The 20111-nt window shown below is 44.8% G+C and overlaps 1 protein-coding gene across 2 annotated transcripts in view; it reads right to left on the reverse strand.

Annotated features, from left to right (window-relative positions):
• The window catches only part of LOC115085325 (ras-related protein Rab-10-like), a 93630-nt gene that overhangs the window by 61574 nt on the left and 11945 nt on the right, over nucleotides 1-20111 (reverse strand). For both annotated transcript variants that reach the window (XM_029591201.1, XM_029591200.1), the window contains exon 2: nucleotides 6051-6111. In XM_029591201.1, coding sequence (XP_029447061.1) covers nucleotides 6051-6111 — 61 coding nt within the window. The remainder of the gene's footprint in view (nucleotides 1-6050; nucleotides 6112-20111) is intronic.

Below are 20111 nucleotides of genomic sequence, written 5' to 3' on the forward strand. Positions count from 1 at the left end.
AGTGAGAAGATGCGGGTCCATTCCCAGAGGAATGTGCCTGCGGATGGAGAGATCCTGGAGTATTGGAAACCATACTTGGCGTGGCCAGTAAGGTGCTATCAGGATCATGGTTCCTCCGTCCTGGCGTAGCTTCACGAGAGTCTTTGACACAAGAGGAAGTGGAGGGAATGCATAGAGCAGACCGGTTGTCCACTTGAGGGAGAATGCATCCCTCGGCCGAGAGTGCTGGCTCCGAATGAGAGAGCAGTAATTGTCCACTTTGTGGTTCTGAGGGGACGCAAAGAGGTCTATGCGGGGAGAACCCCACTTGTGAAACAGAGTGGTCGCTACCAGAGGATCGAGTGACCACTCGTGTGGTTGGAAGACACGGCTCAGCTGGTCTGCCAATACATTGTCTACTCCCGGCAGGTAAGTGGCCCTGAGGTACATGGAGTGGGAGAGGGCTTCCGCCCAGATCTGCGCAGCTTCCTGACACAGAAGGAAGGAGCCTGTGCCTCCCTGCTTGTTTATGTACCACATGGCCACTTGGTTGTCCGTCTGGATTAAGATTATCTGATGGAATAGATGATCTTTGAAAGTTCGGAGCGCATAGCGGATTGCTCGAAGTTCCAGGAAATTTATCTGGTGTTCGGCTTCCTCTTTGGACCATAAGCCTTGGGTTTGGAAGTCGTCCACATGGGCTCCCCAACCGATGTGAGAAGCGTCGGTGGTTAGGATTACTTGCGGATCCGGTGGAAGAAAGGGTAAGCCCTGAAGGAGGTTGACCTGAGTCGTCCACCAGGTTAAGGATAGGCGTAGCGCCTGTGTGACTGTGATAATGGAGGACAGAGGCTGAAAAGCTTGAATCCATTGGTGTCGTAGAGTCCATTGTGTTACTCTCATGGCTAGTCGGGTCATGGGAGTGACTTGAACCGAGGATGCCATGTGTCCTAGGAGAATGAGGAACTGGCGAGCCGTGGCAGTGTGTTGCGACTGGAGCTGGCGAGCTAAGGACATGAGAGTGTGGACTCGTTGAATTGGAAGGTAGGCTTTTGCCTGTAAGGTGTCCAAGTCTGCCCCAATGAAGGATAAGGTCTGAGATGGGACCAAGCAGGATTTCTCGTAATTGACAAGAAACCCTAAGGAAAGGAGTGTGTGAATTGTTAATTTTAGGGAGGATTGAGCAAACTGAGGGGTAGAGGCCCTGATGAGCCAATCGTCCAGATAGGGGTAGACGTGGACACCTTCCTTCCTGAGAAATGCTGCTACTACTATGAGACACTTGGTAAAGACTCGTGGAGCAGATGCCAGACCGAAAGGTAGTACCCGGTATTGATAATGGTCGTGGCCTATCAGAAAACGCAGATACTTGCGATGAGATTGTGTTATCGCAATGTGGGTATAAGCGTCCTTGAGGTCGAGAGAGCACAGCCAATCCCCCTTTTGCAACAGAGGGAGCAAGGCGCCCAGGGTTACCATCTTGAACTTTTCTTTTTGCAGATACTTGTTGAGGGCCCGAAGGTCCAGAATTGGACGAAGCCCCCCTGATTTCTTTGGTATTAGGAAGTACCTGGAATAGAATCCTTTCCCTTGTTGACAAGGAGGGACGGGTTCTATAGCATTTGATTGTAGAAGAAGGAATACTTCTTGTTGTAATTGAGTCAAATGGCTGGTTAGACTCCATGCCTGAAGGGGCGGGGAGTCTGGCGGAAGTGTTATAAAGTTGAGGTGGTAACCCTGTGCGATAATTGCTAGCACCCACTGATCTGAGGTGATCTGTTTCCAACGGTGTAAGAAGTGGTACAGACGACCTCCCACAGGGATGTGTGGAAGAGGGAGTTGGCTTGTGCTAAATACAGGGAAGTCAAAGGCCCGCCGCAGGCCCAGGAGGTGGGGCTACAGTAGGCCTTTGCTTTCTCGGCTGACGAGTCTGAGGCCTGTTAGAGGACCGTGCAGGACGAGCCCTAGTTGACGGAGGGTAGTAGTGGCGTGGTCGAAAGAACGACTTTTTAGAGTCCTTCTTTTGCGGTTGCTTGGAGATCACCTCAGGTGGGATAGACGAGAGTTGTTTCAACGTCTCATGGTGGTCTTTTAACTCTGCCACAATCTGTTGAATTTGTTCTCCAAACAAATTGTCGCCTAAGCAGGGTAAATCAGCAAGACGATCTTGGACCTCTGGGCGAAGGTTGGATGACTTTAACCAAGCCCAACGTCTAGCTGAGATGGCTGTGGCTGAAACCTTCGTGGAAGCATCGAATATATCGTAGGCAGTCCTAATCTCGTGCTTCCCTGCCTCAAATCCCTTGTGAAGAAGGGCTTGAAGTTGCGGTTGGTACTGGTCCAGCAACGTGTCAGCGTAGTCTTGCATCTGCTTAAGGATAGCTCTGTTGTATTGAGTCATATAGAGTTGATATGAAGCTATGCGTGAAATCAACATAGCTCCATGGTACACTTTTCGTCCCACACTATCCAGGAATTTGTTGTCCCTGGTAGGTGGGGTAGAAGAGTGCGGCTTAAGACGCTTGGCCTTCTTCTGTGCAGACTCAACTACAACAGAGCGATGATCCAGTTGAGGCTTTTGGAAACCTGGTGCTGACTGGACAAGGTATGTGGAGTCAGCTTTCTTATTAACTGGAGACACCGATGAAGGAGATTCCCAGTTTTTCTTGAGCAGATCCAAAAACACCTGGTGTATAGGGATGGAAGCGATGATTTTTGGCGCATCCAGAAATTGAAGGAGTTCCATCATTTGGTGTCTATCATCGGCTTCAGATTGTAACTGAAAAGGTACAACTTCTGACATCTCTTTTACAAAATTAATAAAAGAGAGATCCTCAGGAGGAGATCTTTTTCTACTCTCTGTAGGAGATGGCGGCGACGGCAAATCTGTGTCAGAAGACGTATCATCATCACCACCCCAGGTATCGTAGGGATCATGTGGGGCTTGTAGCCCTGATGGACCTGGCTGAGGTTCTGAGGGCACCGATGGAAACCGAGGTGGAATCGGTGCCGTAGGTGGAATCAGAAATGGCATCGATGGCTTCGGTGCTGCCGATGGAATCGGTGTCTGGCACGGAATCGATGGAGCCGAAGGATATATCGGTGGAGATATGCCAGGAGGTACCGATGGAACCACCCCGGAAGGGGGAATCCGAAATGGTGTTTCTCCTGCCGATGAGAATCCAGTCGGAGACGGTGGTGTTGTCGATGGCACTGGAATCACCGATGGAAGGGCCATCATGAGCGCCTCCATACGGCTGAGTAGCGGTGCTAACGCTTGTATCAACGGCTCGGTGGTCGGTTCCCTCCTCGGTGGCGAAGCCGGTGCCGGTGTCGGTGCTGGGGGCGGCACTGGAACCGGTGCCGGAGACGGTGCCGATGGAGGTTGTAATTTCTTCATCGCTTTCTCGATGGCCTCCTGGACCAGCCGGTCCAGTTCTGCCCGGAGACCAGGGGTAACCATACCCGGCTCGACGGGAGAGGGAGGCTGAGGCAGGGCCGGAAGTACCACCGTAACCGGTGGGATCACGGCCCCCGCACCCCGGGAGGGTGAGGGTTTCCTCGATGCCAACGAACAAGACGTGGAGGATGTCCGGTCTGTTCGCGGCTTCTTTGTCGGTGGCTCGGCTTGAACAGAGGTCGATGGCTGTGGATCCTCGACAGGCCGAGACTTGTGCCGTCGATGGCGATGCTTTTCTGTCCGGTCCCCTCGCCCATCCGGGGAAGGAACGGGAGTCGATGGCCGAGAAGCGATCGATGGCGGACGGTCACCGGAGGGTTGGCGATGATGGTACAACTTCGACGGTGCCGGTTCCGATGACGTCGATGCTATCGATGGCGTTGGGGTGGGTGCATGGAAGAGGAGCCCCATCTTCTCCATCCTGGCTTTGCGACCCTTGGGTGTCATTAAGGCACATTTGGTGCAAGTCAGGACATCATGCTCACTACCCAAACACATTACACAAACCCTATGGGGGTCTGTGATGGACATAGTCCGGGTACAATCCGGACAACGGCGGAACCCCGTTGCCATGGCTGGAAGCCAAAATTTAGGCTGGGGATCGGTAAGTGCCAACAGGCCTCAAGGGCCAAAATCGACGGCAGTCGATGGAAGAAGGCAAAAAACTTACCGGGTTCCGAAAGATGACTAAAAAATTTGTCGAAGGGAGACCCCTGAGGGGCAAATTTTCTTAGGAAATTAATTTCCAAATTCCTGTCAGGAACGTGGTTAGAGAGCTCCTTTCACCGCGTGGCAACTGCTGCGCGGAAAAAAGAAGACTGAAGGGAGACCCCTGCTGGCTGCAGGGTCAGTGCCTTGCTGGGCATGCCCAGTAGGGGCCAGTCAAAGTTCTGTTTAAACTTTGACAGAAGTTTTCCGTGGTGGGCTCCATCCTCGATGTCACCCATTTGTGAGGACAACCATCCTGCTTGTCCTGTGAGAACACTAATATCATAGTTCCTACTTTCTACTTTAATGACTTGGACTATCTGGTTTGCAATGCATTTAACTGTTGTGTTACCATCAAAATGTGCTCCCAATTTGGATCCTCTGATGAATGAGTCTCACAGCAGAAGCAGCTTTCTTTTATGGCATTTGATTCTGTTGAAGGGCTTCAGGGTACGTTGGGTGACTTCACTTTTAGAAATCACTTTAAAATCTATTGCTGAGGTTTCTTCATTCTCTAATGCAGAAATAGCATAGTGCTATAGCCCCCAGGTCTGCAGTTCTTACTATCCTATAGGAGCATCTCTCTGATCAACTTAAGCTATAATCAGGGATCTACAGTATCTCTGCTAACTGTTTTCCCATTGTCTGCTCAAAGGATGGGAGGACAGCTAGCAATGGATACATGTTATGCTGGGAGAAATGACAGGGGGATTTAATACATACAGTTGTGAAAAATTATCCTCGTTATAATATTAAAACAATATAATGCTTTCATTCCCATATTTCTTCCTGACTAGTTCTTCTCTGATCCCCTCTAGGATCCAATGAAAACACATTGCTTACTGGGCAGGATATTCTTCAACAGAACCTGCAGACATTAGGTATCACCAGTAACATGGAGAAGTACAGTTGTGGTACCTCCCTGAATACCCCTCTCATGCCATTCAAAAGCTGCATAATAACAAAGTGGAAGACTGTTTTCACTGTACTGCTCTAATAACCATAGACAGGGAGTGCAGAGCAGGCAAGTAAAATCCGCACTTAACAAGATCATGCATTAGAATAATAAACAGGCCGATACAGTAAAGCGTGGCCGCGGTTACCCTGTTTCTAACCTGCTTTGTACGCACAATTTGGACGCTGGAAGCTGCCTCGCATGGGGCGCGCCAGATCCGCCCCGGGCTGCTGAAGCCGCTCTCGCCGCCAGCTGCCCCCAGGAGGCAGGGGAGCCGCGGTGCACGCCTCGGGAGGAGGGGAGAGAGGACTGGGGCTGCTCCGCAGCTGTCAGCTCGCCCGCACGGGAGACCAGCACCCATGGACGCCCTTCTGCTGCTGCTGCTGGGGGCTTGCGTGGCCGCGGCCAGGGCAGGTGAGCGGGGGCTGGGGGAAAGTTTGCCCGTGAAATTTCGTCTCTCTCTTGCCCGTCTGAAGGAGGCGGAAAATCGGAGCTGCGCGCACAGGTGCTTTGTTGCGCTCCCTGCCGCCGATCGCCGGCTGCTGGGGCTTGCTGGCGCCGGGTGCTCAAGGCAGCAGGGTCTGTAGGAGAACCATCCACTTTCCTGGTGGAATGACATTTCAAATGACTTTTGAAATGTCATTTCAAATGACATTTCAATGACATTTCAAATGACTTTTGAAATGACAGGTACCAGCGCACCCAGGATACTGTATAGGCGCCGTATACCGCGCTATACAGTAAAATGGATTGCGCACACCTACTGCTTCATGGAAGCGCTTTGGACGCGGCTTGCATTTGCGTCTCATTTGAATACTGTATCGAACGGTATGTGATCCAAACTGTGCGCGCGGCAAACGAGGGTGCACCCGGCACTACCACACTCTTTCTTACGCATCCTTACTGTATCGGCCTGAAAGTAAGTTGGCCAGTTAGATATTAACTTACCATATCTGAAGCTTCAGCATTGTCTCATCTATTGTTACTGTTTTTATTCTGAAATCAATGCCTAGAAGAAAAAAATACTTCTTGAAAAACTGATGTCTGCATATCAGGTTTAATGTCAATCTAAATATCCAGTATGCAGAAAGTATTTTAACTCCAGATTTTCAATTTAGCTGTGTTTTAAATTCTAAAAGGTCTATGTTTAGAACCATTTAGATGGATAACTCAGAAGTTATCTAGCTAAATAAATATTTGGGCACTTAGCCAGCTATATTTTAGCTGGCTAATAAGTTAGCCGGCTAGAATTTAGCCAACTAAGTTAGGAGTATAACTGGGAGTAGCTGAGTTATCCTGCTATGTTATCCAACTAAATGAGATATTCACAGCTAGCAGGCTATTATAGCCAGCTAAGGGGCCGATGCAATATTTTGGCGGAGAAAGCAGGCACTGAACAGTCAGCGCCCGCTTTCTTAATGCACCCCCAAGGCGCCCCCATGGGTGCACCATGCGATATTTAAATTAGGAGGTTGTGTTAGCAAGGAGAGCCCGAGGGCATTGGCGTTCCGCCGGTTAGGAAAACCGACGCTGAATTTATCGGCGTCGGTTTTCCTAAACACCACACAGTCAGGGGGGTTCAGGAAACGGATGCTTCTCAATTGAGCGTCCATTTCCTGCAACTGACTGCCGTGTTTTTTTAAACTTTTTTTTTGGTTAAATTTGTTTACTTTTTCCTCCTACTTAATATCGCAATGATATTAAGTAGGAAGCAATACAGAAAAACAGTTTTTTTAAGCTTTTCTGTACTGGTTTAAGGAGTGCTCAGCAATTAACGCCTGCTCCAGGCAGGCGTTAATTTCTGATGGCTAAATGTGCGTCCTAGACACACTTTTTTTTTTGCATCGGGAGTGAATGCCAATAGCTTCAATCCTATGCATTTGCATGTGATTAGCGCTATTAGATTCACTCTGTGTTGGACGTGCGTTGTAGAGGCGCTAATCCCCGATTGCATAAGGAGATTAATTAGCGCCTATACAACCCGCGTCGAACTGCGGGTTATACAGTGTGCTCGGCTGAGCACACTGTATTGCATCGGCCCCTAAGTCTGGTTGAGCCAAAGACTCCAGCTAAAGTTAGCTGGAGAAAGGTAGCTAACTATGGGCCTGATTCACTAAGCATTTTTCCCCATAGACAGAGAAGGGGAGAAAAGCCTTAGTGAATCAGGCCCTTTAAGATAGCTGGCTATATACCTCCAAAGTCAGCCGGATAAATTTATCCAGTTAACTTTGCTATCCGAACAGTGACCGAATATGGCCCTCTAGTTTAGCTCTAGAATAGTTTCCACAGGAGGTGGGTATAGTTTATATTTTGTTTTTCAGGTTGTCAGTTTCATTTATAACCGTGTTCATGCTAATCATTTGTTGTTACAAGCCTCAAATGTGCTTTTCTCAATGGTGGGACTTCAACTATAAAGGTAGAAGTAGCTGGAACCAATCTAGAACTGTTTTCTAACCTCAAGCCACAATATGGGTCAATGCATCTGCAGCCAAGCAAGCTGAAAAGGCTTGCATTACACAAGCCAGACCTGCAGGACTTGGACTGGTCCTCAGGGGTTCATAAGGAATCACAGAGGCTATCCCAATTTTCCAGCTCGAGGAATTATACTCTGTGCGGTGATCCCAGATCCAGATGGTTTGTAACCTTGCCTAATCTGAAGTTAATACTTGTGAATCTGCTAGGATATCCTGTGTTCAAGTTTAAAAGGTGACGATAGCCTGCTACCTTTTCTGTTGCAAATAAACCTTGCCAAGCCCAAGCCTGGCTTAGCTTTGTTCCTTCTCAAACCTAATCTGACAGTTTTCCCAGGAATCTCACTCCATTCTGAGCATAACTCATTATCTCTGTGTGAGAGAGACTGCATTTTCCATGCCTACCAATTTTTCAGGTAAACAGAGATTTAGTCCTTCTCTGCTTCCTGGTTAGGGAAAAAACCCTTCGGTTTAGCCAGGTGCTCAAAAAAAAACAAACCCAACAACTTTATTTTCTCTGAAGTTGAACTCATGTGCTATGATCTGTAAATTATTGCCTTGAACTCCGTGCAACCTTGATGTCTAAAGTAGTGAAACACACCCTGACTTGCTACCGCCTGAATCTTGTCCTGTTCCAGTGCCTTGCCTTCAGTTATTGCATCCTTCTGCCTCCACAGAAAAGTATGTTCTGAAGGCTGACTCCTGGTGCTCCTTACATAGCTTCTTAATACAGTAAACCTGGAGGAGCTGCAGCAGAAGGTCCAGAATTTACAGTTACATTTTCAGAAACTGTGGGGTGACCGGGTAAAGAAATTGCAGGACTCATCAGCTAAAAGAGTTGGTACAGAAAATGCATCCTGTCCACAGCCTTCTGTCCCAGAATGATATGAGGGATATAACCAGCAATTTGTTCACCAATATGAATTGCACTTCCAGATGCACCTGGATTATTTTACTGAGAATAACGCCAAAGTATATTTGGTGATAAGTTTGCTTACCAGGGATGAGCTTCCTCCCTGATGAAGTGATATGATCCTTCACTAATAACATGGGAAGTACTTAATCTAGAGTTCATAAATTCGCAGATGCACATCTTAAGCATACTGCGGAGAGAAGTTTATTGCAACTGAGGCTGGAGGCAGTTTCTGTCCTTTCCAATGTAGCCTACTCCACGAACTGACAGCAGACATTGACTGGAATGAGTCAGCCCTCTGGCATCAATTCCACGCGGGACTGCAGAAGGGAATCAGGGATGACTGGCCTATGGAAAATCACATATACTCTGGACCAGCTAATTGATATTAGTATTCACAAAGCATTTGGCTGGGGGAATTCGAGGAAGAGAAGTTAGGGATTCCGGTGTAGCCATGCATTTCTAAGATAGGCCCCTTGTCTAACACTGCTGAGGGAAATGTACTGGTCCCTAAGCAGACTGACATCCTCTATCCATGGGAACTAGAGTCAGAGGCTGAGCGCAGGAGACTAACTCCAGTGCCTGCAGTGTGGAGAGCGGGGGCACTTTGTGGCAGGGTGCCCTCATTGAAGGAACACACCCCAGACCATGGTGTCATCCAGTCAGGAAAGGCCAAAAGATGTCAGCAAGGGTCAAGCCCAAACACCCCAGAAGATTAATAATAATAGAGAAAGATCAGGAAGGATCACCACCCTTGTGCAGACAAAAGTGCCTAGAGCAAGGGATATAGAACACAAGAAAACAAGAACATAAGATATGCTATACTGGGTCAGACCAAGGGTCCATTAAGCCCAGTATCCTGTTTCCAACAGTGGCCAATCCAAATCATAAGTACCTCGCAAGTACCAAACATTATATAAATCACAAGCTACTACTGCTTATTAATTACCGTAATAACAGTTTATGGATTTTTCCTCTAGGAACTTATCCAAACCTTTTTAAAACCCAGTTACACTAACTGCTATACCCATGTCATCTGCAATGAATTCCTGAGCTTCACTCAGCTTCACTGAGTGAAAAATAATTTTCTTCAATTTGTTTTAAATGAGCTACTTGCTAACTTCAGGGAGTGACCTCTGGTCCTTCTATTATCTGAGAGATTAAATAACCGATTTACATTAACTTGTTCAAATCATAAAGAAACATAGAAATGACTGCAGAAGAAGACCAAGTGGCCCATCCAGTCTGCCCAGCAAGCTTTCACACTTATTTTTCTCATACTTATTTGTTATTCTGACCACTGAGGTAACTTTTTGGTGCTAATTTCCTTCCACCCCCGCCTTTGCTGTAGAGAGCAGTGCTGGAGCTGCATCAAAGTGAAGTATCAAGCCTAATTGGTTAAGGGTAGTAACTGCCGCAATAAGCAAGCTACTCCCATGCTTATTTACCTAGCCTGTGCAATTTAGTCCTTGTTGGTTGTTGTCTGAATATAAATCCTTTCTTCATTCCCCCTGCCGTTGAAGCAGTGAGTTGCGCTGTATGGGGCGGATTTTAAAAGCCCTGCTCGCGTAAATCCACCTGGATTTACGCGAGCAGGGCCTTGCGCGCCGGCACGCCTATTTTCCATAGGCCTGCCGGCGCGCGCAGAGCCCCGGGACTCGCGTAAGTCCCGGGGTTTTTTGAGGGGGGCGTGTCGGGGGTGGGGCCAATTGGTGCGGCGTTTCGGGGGCGGGCCCTGGGGCGTGGTTTCGGCCCGGGGCGGTCCGGGGGCGTGGCCACGCCCTCCGGAACCGCCCCGGGTCGCGTCTCTGCGCACTAGTGGCCCGCTGGCGCGCGGGGATTTACTTCTCCCTCCGGGAGGCGTAAATCCCCCGACAAAGGTAGGGGGGGTTTAGATAGGGCCGGAGGGGTGGGTTAGGTAGAGGAATGGAGGGGAAGGTGAGGGGAGGGCGAAAGAGGGTTCCCTCCGAGGCCGCTCCGATTTCGGAGCGGCCTCGGAGGGAACGGAGGCAGGCTGCGCGGCTCGGCACGCGCCGGCTGCCCAAAATCGGCAGCCTTGTGCGCGCTGATCCTGGATTTTAGCAGATTCGCACGTATCTACTAAAATCCAGCGTACTTTTGTTTGCGACTGGTGCGCGAACAAAAGTACGCGAAGGCACACTTTTTAAAAATCTATCCCTGTATATGTATAAAAAGTGAAGTATCAGGCTTGATTGGTTCAGGGTAGTAACTGCCGCAATAAGCAAGCTACTCCCATGCTTATTTGTTTACCCAGCCTGTGCAATTTAGTCCTTGTTGGTTGTTGTCTAATATAAATCATCTTTTCTTCATCCCCCCTTGCCATTGAAAGCAGAGAGCTGCTTGGATATGCATTGAAAATGAAGTAGCAGGTTAATTTGGTTTGGCGTAGTAACTGCCGCACAAGCAAGCTACTCCCATACTTATTTGTGAATGCAAATCCTTTTTCCCACATTTCCTCTCGCTGTTGAAGCACAGAGCAATGTTGGAGTCACATTAACCATGTGTATATTTATTGAATAAGATTATTAATCATCAGGTAGTAGCAGTCATTCCTGCAAGCCACCCCCATGCCTCTACTCTTCATTCACATCCTCAAGACTTTATGGATCCACAGTGTTTATCCCAAGACCCTTTGAAATCCTTCACAGTTTTGGTCCTCACCATTTCCTTCGGAAGGGCATTCCAGGCATCCTCAACCCTCTCTGTGAAGAAATACTTCCTGACATTGGTTCTGAGTCTTCCTCCCTGGAGTTTTAAATCGTGACCCCTGGTTCTGTTGATTTTTTTCCCAACGGAAAAGATTTGTCATTGACTTTGGATCATTAAAACCTTTCAAGTATCTGAAAGTCTGAATCATATCACCCCTGTTCCTCCTTTCCTCCAGGGTATACATATTATTTTGTATACTTCTATCATAACCCCCCTCAGTAGCATCTTCACCAAACTGAACAGCCCTAACTTCTTTAGCCTTATCTCATAGGGCAGCTGTTCCATACCCCTTATCATTTTGGTCGCTCTTCTCTGCACTTTCACCAGCGCAGCTATATCCTTTCTGAGATGCGGTGACTAGAACTGCACGGTGTGTTCAAGGCGCAGTCTCACTATGGCACGATACAGAGGCATTGTGACATCCTCCGTTTTATTTACCATTCCCTTCCTAATAATTCATAACATTCTGTTTGCTTTTCTGATCACCACAGCACGCTGGGCTGTCCACTATGATGCCTAGATCTCTTTCCTGGGTGGTACCTCCTAATATGGAACCTAACACTGTAACTATAGCAAGGGTTATTTTTCCCTACATGCATCACCTTTGCACTTGTCCACATTAAATTTCATCTGCCAATTGGAAGCCCAAACATCCAGTCTCGCAGTTTCCATGAAACTTTTCAAGATGGGCAAAATGATGGAGTCTCTAATTCGAAAGGTGGTCTCAGCAATCACAGAGATCCAGAGAAACATGGAGCATTGAGAGACTAATTTCTGGGTTGCAACTGAGAAACTACAAGAGCAGAGGTCAGCAAATCCCAAATGGAGCTTGATTGACTTGGAACACCAGTGGAAAGTCCATCCAGGGTCTTATGCTTCAGAGGCACCCTTGTCAGAAGACAAGCCAGGAAGAAGTCGCCAGCATAGGAAGGCCATCTATAGAACATATGATGCATACAAATCAGCACACACAGGGAAGGTGAAGTGGTGACAGCCATAACCTCATGAGATTAGGAACAACTACCCAAGAAAGGAGTGAACCAGGAACGTCAAGTAATTCCTGTCCAGGAGCTGAGGTTGAACAGGCCTGTTAATAACTGTTGCATTCAACTGGAAGGGAAATGTGTAACTGTGGAGCCCCATCAGGGTTCCACAGATTAGAATTTTCTAAGCACAAGTGAAGAGGACTTGGAAGTTGTGGACGCTGGAGAATCTGACAAGTTTATCAGATCAGGTTTCCCCTTTGAACATAAATTGTGCATCCCACGAAGGCCAGCATTAGCACTGGCCACCAGAGGTTAAGTTTAAAGGCAGATTTTCTCTGTTTATAATAAAAAAAAAAAAAGAAAAGGACATGTATCCATTAGAAGGGTGTGGGAACTCAGAAGCTATGACTGTGTATATCGGGAAGAGCAGAAGTCTTGCATTTTGATGTTGTGTCTTAACTGGATGCCTGTTTTTCTTGCAGGGCACTGTGGTCTTGAGTGGTTTTTTGCCCTAGGAGGAAGGGGTGATGAAAGTGTAAAAGGAGCTGGAACCAGCCTTGAACCAGGGTCTGCTCTGCTGGAGGACTGTTACTCTGCCCCTAAGCCACAGGATGGGTCAATGCATCTGCAGCCGAGCAAGCTGAAAAGGTTTGCATGATTGATCTCAACCCAGACCTATGGCCCCACTCCTGAGGACTCAAACTGGTCCTCAGGGGTTCATATGGGATTCATTGGGACTATCCCAGTGTTTCCATAAACTTGAAGGCTCAAAGGCTATACTCTATGCTGTGATCCCAGACGGTCTGTAATCTTGCCTTGTCTGCAGTGAATACTTGTGAATCTTCTAGGAAATCCTGTGTTCTAGTTTAAAACAGTGAAGATACCATTTACCTTTTGTTTGTTTGCAAATAAATCTTGCCAAGCCCAAGCTTGACTTAGCCTTGTACCTTGTCTTGCCTAGCCCTAACCTGACAGCAGCTTGGGTGAAAGGGCATCACCTTTTAAAAAGGTCACAGTTGGAAGTTTTGCAAAATTTATTTTGTGTGGGTAGGATAGCCCAACCCAACCTGGTCACTTGGTTGTTTTCAGCTAATTGGCCACATTCTGCCATTGTCATATACAAATTCTCCTATACAAACTCAATGCCACCCACACTGTTCATAGAAATATGAATATATAATACAATATCAGAACAGCATCATTCATCAACCCATCTACTTAAATATCAATTATAAATCATTTTATCATCAATTCAAAAAACTCAGAGAAAATTTTATATAAAGATAATTACAGTAGTGATTTAAACCACCCTAATCATACAAAATGATATTCACACAACAACCATACTGCACACACACAATATTCCTTAAAATCCCACAAAACATTCTAGTTCTCAAGAATATATCGTATATTTTATACAAAAAATTTTTCTAAAAAAAAAAGTTCATATCCAATATCGAATTGCTTTTCCTGTCCCGATCCAACATGGGAACTTGTAACAATTTAGATACAGTGAATAATTAAGTCAAATACTTCTTCATTGTAATATGTTTGGGGTTTTTTTTATATTATTTTCTACTGTAATCAACTAACTCTTCAGTAATCAAGTAACAAAGCTCATGGTATCCGTGATGAAAATATTTTAGCAAAAATCCAGGTAATCCTATCAATGTGTTCTTATATAAAAAAAACTAGTATGAACAGCAAAGATCCATTTTACTGTGTAAAAATGTATCACTGTTGGTATTCCTCAGTCAGATATCTCCTGCGAGTTGTAAAACCACTCACTGTTGGTGCTTGCTTAATCCAAAGCCGGACATAGTTCACAGAATCCCATGAGACTTAAAATCCCAAATCCTGACGCTGCAGCGTTTCAACATGCAGCTGCGTCTGCATCAGGGGAAATAAAATCTCAATCTACAAAATAATAAATCAACAACCTCTTTTATAGGACTTCTTTAACACATTTGATGGATAACCCCTCTCTCTCTAAATCTATTGTACATTTCTTTAGATTTGCATTCATATTATTCTGTAGAAAAACATAATTTTCTTAATCTTAAAAATTGTCCCACTGGCAAATTCTGCCTCAGTTTGAGCAGATAGCAACTCAAGTAATGAAGAAGACTATTCTGGTCAGTATTTTTCCTATAAATAGAAAACTGAAAACCACATCCATCATAATCAAAAGAAATCCAAGAACTGAAAATGAGAGGAACTAATATTGTAAGAAAATTGTAAATTCAAATCCTGGACATTCAGCCAACCCAAAAAAAGTTCCAAATCTTGTAAACTGCCAGATCACAACAAAATAATGTCATCAATGTATCGTTTCTACATGATGACATTTTTGTATGAGCAGACTGCTAGTGTTTGTTCTTTAAAAGCACCAACATACAACTTGGCAATATCAGGGGCCATGGAAGGTCTCATGGCAACAACCTTGATTGGTTGAAAAATCAAGTTACTGAAACTAAAAAAAAGTATTTTTCATTACAATGGAAACCAAATCCACTAAAAAACTTGTAAGTACTCGAACAGGTTGCATTCTCTTATCCAATAAACAAGTAACTATCTCAATAGCACAGTCTTGGGGAATGTTGATATAGAGAGAGGCCACATCAATAGTGGCCATTAACAAATTCAGGATTGCATTGTCAACTGCTCAAGCATAGTGATGATATGACCTGAAACTCTAATATATGAAGGTAACTGGATAAAAAAATCCCATAAAAATATGTCTTAAAAAAAATCGATGATGGTTCTATCAGTGAACCCCTAGAGGTCACAATAGATCTACCTGGGGTTTAATCAACCGCTTGTGAATTTTTGGCAGAATATACAGAGTAAGACAAACAGGACATGCTACTTTCAAACAAATCTCTCTTTATTCATAATCCAGTTTTGGTTGAATGCATCAATTAAAAGATCTATCTCTTCCTTAATTTGGAGAGTAGGATCAGAAGCCAATGGTCTTTAAAAGTATTCATTATATAACTGCAACAAAACTTCTTCCACATAATCCTTGGTATCTAATAGATGGGTTGTTGAATGATGCTGTTCTGATATTATATTGTATTTTCATATACAAATTCTAATCACAAATAAATAGGTGTTTATTGCTCACAGTGGTGGACTAGCAGAGGTGCTGTGAATGCAGCAACAAATCTTTAGTACCTCATCCTTGTTTGTTTTCATCTAGTCACTAATTGACAATCTTCATAAAAACCATTATGGGACCGATATTCAGCAACTAGTTAAGTTAGCCAGATATAGCTATCTCGCTACGCCACTGAATATACCCAGTTATCTTAAAGTTAGCCAAATAAGTATCTGGTTAAGTTTAGGACAGCCCTATGGTGCAACCATAGGGCTGTCCTAAACTTCCAGTATTCAGAGATAGCCACATAAGTTATGCAGCTATCTCCGAATACTGGAATTAGCCGCATAACTTATGAGGTTAACTCCATTCTTCACCAAATGCCTCCCGCCCACACACAACTTAAAGCACTAAATTCTAGCCACATAACTCATAGAATTTAGCCACATATGGTTAATATCGCCGGTTAGCCGTTTAGATGGATAACTTTTCAATTATCTATCCAAATGGCTTTTGAATATCAACCTCTATACTTTTGTGCTATTAAATGAAGAAATAATAATTGAATTCCCAAGCAAATATAATTACATAAACACCCATAATGCCTTTCTACTTCCTTCCCATGAACCCAAAACATAACCAGAGATAAAAATGGGAAAGAGGACACAGCTTTATTTGCTAATTTAGGGCCATATTTACTAAGCATTTTTCTCCTAGATACGAAATTAGAAAAATGTTTTGTAAGTAAGCCCCTTAATTCATTACAACATATCATACCAGAGTCAACCCTAAACTCCTTCCTCCCTCATTCTCTCTGCTTTTTCTCCTCTTTTCACCTCCCTTCTGCTCCTAGTTTCTTTTTTTTATCTCCTATACCCTCTCTTATTTCTTTTTCTCTCTCCCTTAGATTAGCATTCATAAATTAGAGATTAAAGAAAAAGGAAGTAAGGCAACAATATCCATAAAAGTTAAGGAAAACTGAGAATGTAGTGAGGAAAGTGAAGATGCAAATTGAATTTAAAAAACAGCAAATGAAGCAGAAAGAGGGGAAAATACTTTTTTTTAAAGATATGTTAGCAATAAAAAGGATGTGCAAAAGTGGCACTGAGACTCATGTTTTGTATCTGTTCTTTGGAATACCTGGGAGACTTGACAATGGTTGTAGGGAGGGTCTTGGGGTCCATCTGTTAAATGTTATATTGTGGTTGACCTGGGAAGGGTGAAGTGCCAAACCCTCCCAGGATGTTTGTACTGTTCATTGAAAATATCAATAAAAATTGTTAATAAAAAAAAAAAAAAGGATGTGCAAAAGTGGCACTGAGACTCAGAGGTGAAGGGGAAGATTATATAAAGGCTGACAAGAGAAAAGTAGAATTGCTTATCAAGTATTTCTGCTCAGTATTCACTGAGGAAGGGCCAAGAAGAGGACCACAGAAAAGAAGCACAAACAGGATTGGAAGTGAGATAAATCTAAAATAATTTCCAGAAGACTGTGTTTGTAAGGAGCTAGCAAAAACTAAACATAGATAAAGCGATGGGGCCAGATGGAATACATCCAAAGATTTTAAGAACTTGTAGTTCTGCTGGCTGACCTTTTCAATGCTTCTTGAGTCAAGAGTAGTTCCATAGGACTGGAGACAGGTGGATGTGGTTCCTCTTCACAAAAGTGGAAGTAAGGATGAGGAAGGGAACTACAGGCCAGTTAGTCTAACATCTATGATAAGTAAATTAATGGAATATCACATTTGTTGCTATCACAGAAACATGGTTCACATAATCTCATGATTGGGATACAGCAATACCAGGCTATAACTTGTTAAGGAAGGACAGAGTGGATAGAAAAGGGGGCGGTGTGGCTCTTTATGTCAGAAACAATATCCAAGCATCTGAGCTGCAAGGAAGTTGGGGCAATGAAGAAGCACTATGGGTCGACCTTAAAAAAAGATGACGGAGCGTCCATTTATATTGGAGTGGTTTACAGGCCTCCAAACCAAAAAGAAGAGCTGGACAGAGACCTGGTTGAAGACATCCTTAAGATAGGAAAGAAGGGAGAAGTGGTGATCGTTGGTGACTTTAATATGCCAGATGTAGACTGGAAAATCCCATCTGCAGAATATAAAAATAGTAGAGCGATAGTGGATGCCATGCAAGTAACTTTGTTCAAACAAATGGTAAATGAACCCACTAGAGAAGGAACTATACTCGACTTAGTGCTCACTAATGGAGATGATGTCTCTGATGTCCAGGTGGGCACCCACCTCAGCACCAGTGATCATCAAACGGTATGGTTTAATATCACTAAAAAAATATGGAAAAGCAGCACAAAGACCCGAGTTTTACAGGTCAAAAACACAGACTTTGAAGAAATGGGGAAGTACCTAGAGGAAGAACTAAAAGGCTGGGAGAACAAGAGAGATGTGGATCAGCAGTGGACCAATCTAAAAGGAGCAATTACCAAGGCAACTACTCTATATGTTAGAAATGTAAAGAAAAGCAAAAGAAAAATGAAACCTATCTGGTTCTCAAAGGAGGTGGCTGACAAAATTAAGGCTAAAAGAACAGCGTTCAAGAAATATAAAAGATCCCAAAGGGATGAGCACAAAGAACAATATTTGAGTCAACTGAGGGAGACGAAGAAATTAATAAAGTCGGCAAAAAGTCAAGCGGAAGAGAGGATTGCCAAGGAGATAAAGAATGGTAACAAAACATTTTTCAGATACATCAGTGAAAAGAGAAAAGTTCAAAGTGGTATAGTGAAGTTGAAAGGTGGAAATGATCAATGCGTGGAGAGTGACAAAGAAATGGCAGAAATATTAAACGAATACTTCAGTTCTGTGTTCACTAAAGAAGACCCTGGAGAAGGACCATCTCTACACAACAAGAAACTGGAAGGAAGTGGAATAGAAGAAAACCCTTTTTACAGTAGAAAATGTATGGGAAGAGCTAAAGAATCTGAAAGTGGACAAAGCCATGGGATCTGATGAGATTCATCCAAGGATACTGATGGAGCTCAGAGATGTGCTGGCGGGTCCACTGTGTGACCTGTTCAATAGATCCCTAGAAACGGGAGTGGTGCTGAGTGATTGGAGAAGAGCGGTGGTGGTCCCACTTCACAAGAGTGGGAACAGAGAAGAGGCTGGTAACTACAGACCGGTTAGCCTCACTTCGGTGGTGGGAAAAGTAATGGAGTCACTGTTGAAAGAGAGAATAGTGAACTATCTACAGTCCGGAGAATTGCTGGACCAGAGGCAGCATGGATTCACCAGGGGAAGATCCTGTCAGACAAATCTGATTGATTTTTTTGACTGGGTAACCAAGGAATTGGATCAAGGAAGAGCGCTCGATGTCATCTACTTAGATTTCAGCAAAGCTTTTGATATGGTTCCGCACAGGAGACTGGTGAATAAAACGAGAAGCTTAGGAGTGAGTGCCGAGTTGGTGACCTGGATTGCAAACTGGTTGACGGACAGAAGACAATGTGGGATGGTAAATGGAACTCTCTCTGAAGAGAGAGCGGTTTTAAGTGGTGTACCGCAAGGATCGGTGTTGGGACCGGTCCTGTTCAATATCTTTGTGAGCGACATTGCGGACGGGATAGAAGGTAAGATTTGTCTTTTAGCGGACAACACTAAGATCTGCAACAGAATGGACATGCCGGAAGGAGTGGAGAGAATGAGACGGGATTTAAGGAAACTGGAAGAGTGGTCGAAGATATGGCAGCTGAGATTCAATACCAAGAAGTGCAAAGTCATGCATATGGGGAGTGGAAATCCGAATGAACTGTATTCGATGGGGGGGGGGGGGGGGGGGGAAGGGGGAAGGCTGATGTGCACGGAGCAGGAGAGGGACTTAGGGGTTATAGTGTCTAATGATATGAAGTCTGCGAAACAATGCGACAAGGCGATAGCAAAAGCCAGAAGAATGCTGGGCTGCATAGAGAGAGGAATATCGAATAAGAAAAGGGAAGTGATTATCCCCTTATACAGGTCCTTGGTGAGGCCTCACCATATCTACAAAGAGACAGAGACAAGATGGAAGCGGTACAGAGAAGAGCGACCAGAAAGGTGGAGGGTCTTCATCGGATGTCATACGAAGAGAGATTGAAGAATCTAAATATGTACACCCTGGAGGAAAGGAGGAGCAGGGGTGATATGATTCAGACCTTCAGATACTTGAAAAACTTTAACGATCCAAAGACAACGACAAATCTTTTCCGTCAGAAAAAAATCAGCAGAACCAGAGGTCACGAGCTGAGGCTCCAGGGAGGAAGACTAAGAACCAATGTCAGGAAATATTTCTTCACGGAGAGATATCATTCCTCTGGAATGCCCTTCCAGAGGAAGTGGTGAAGTCCAAAACTGTGAAGGACTTCAAAGGGGCGTGGGATAAACACTGTGGATCCATCAGGTCTAGAGGAAGTGTATAAAGAGGAAGCAGCAAAACACTGCACGGAGCGGCAGTAGCCACAGAGGCATTCACGGAGCGGGATGCCAATGGCCAGTGGTTGGTGTTCCAACTTCATGGAGCGGAAGGATGGAGGGCTGCCATCTCCAAATTAAAAAACAAACAAAAAACAGGGGTGGGCAAGAGTATGTAAAATTAATGAAGAGTTCATAAGCTATAGGTATTACCAATTATTAGGCTTATTCAATATTTGTTGATAATGTGGCTTTCAATGCATACTTCACTTTCAATATATATCCAACATAGCTCTCTGCTTCAACGGCAGGGGAGAAGTAAAACTAATACTTCACGCATATCCAGCATAGCTCTCTGCTTCAACGGCAGGGGAGAAGAAAAACAACCAAT

This window comes from Rhinatrema bivittatum, chromosome 2 (assembly GCF_901001135.1).
Source record: "Rhinatrema bivittatum chromosome 2, aRhiBiv1.1, whole genome shotgun sequence".
Lineage (NCBI taxonomy): Eukaryota > Metazoa > Chordata > Amphibia > Gymnophiona > Rhinatrematidae > Rhinatrema > Rhinatrema bivittatum.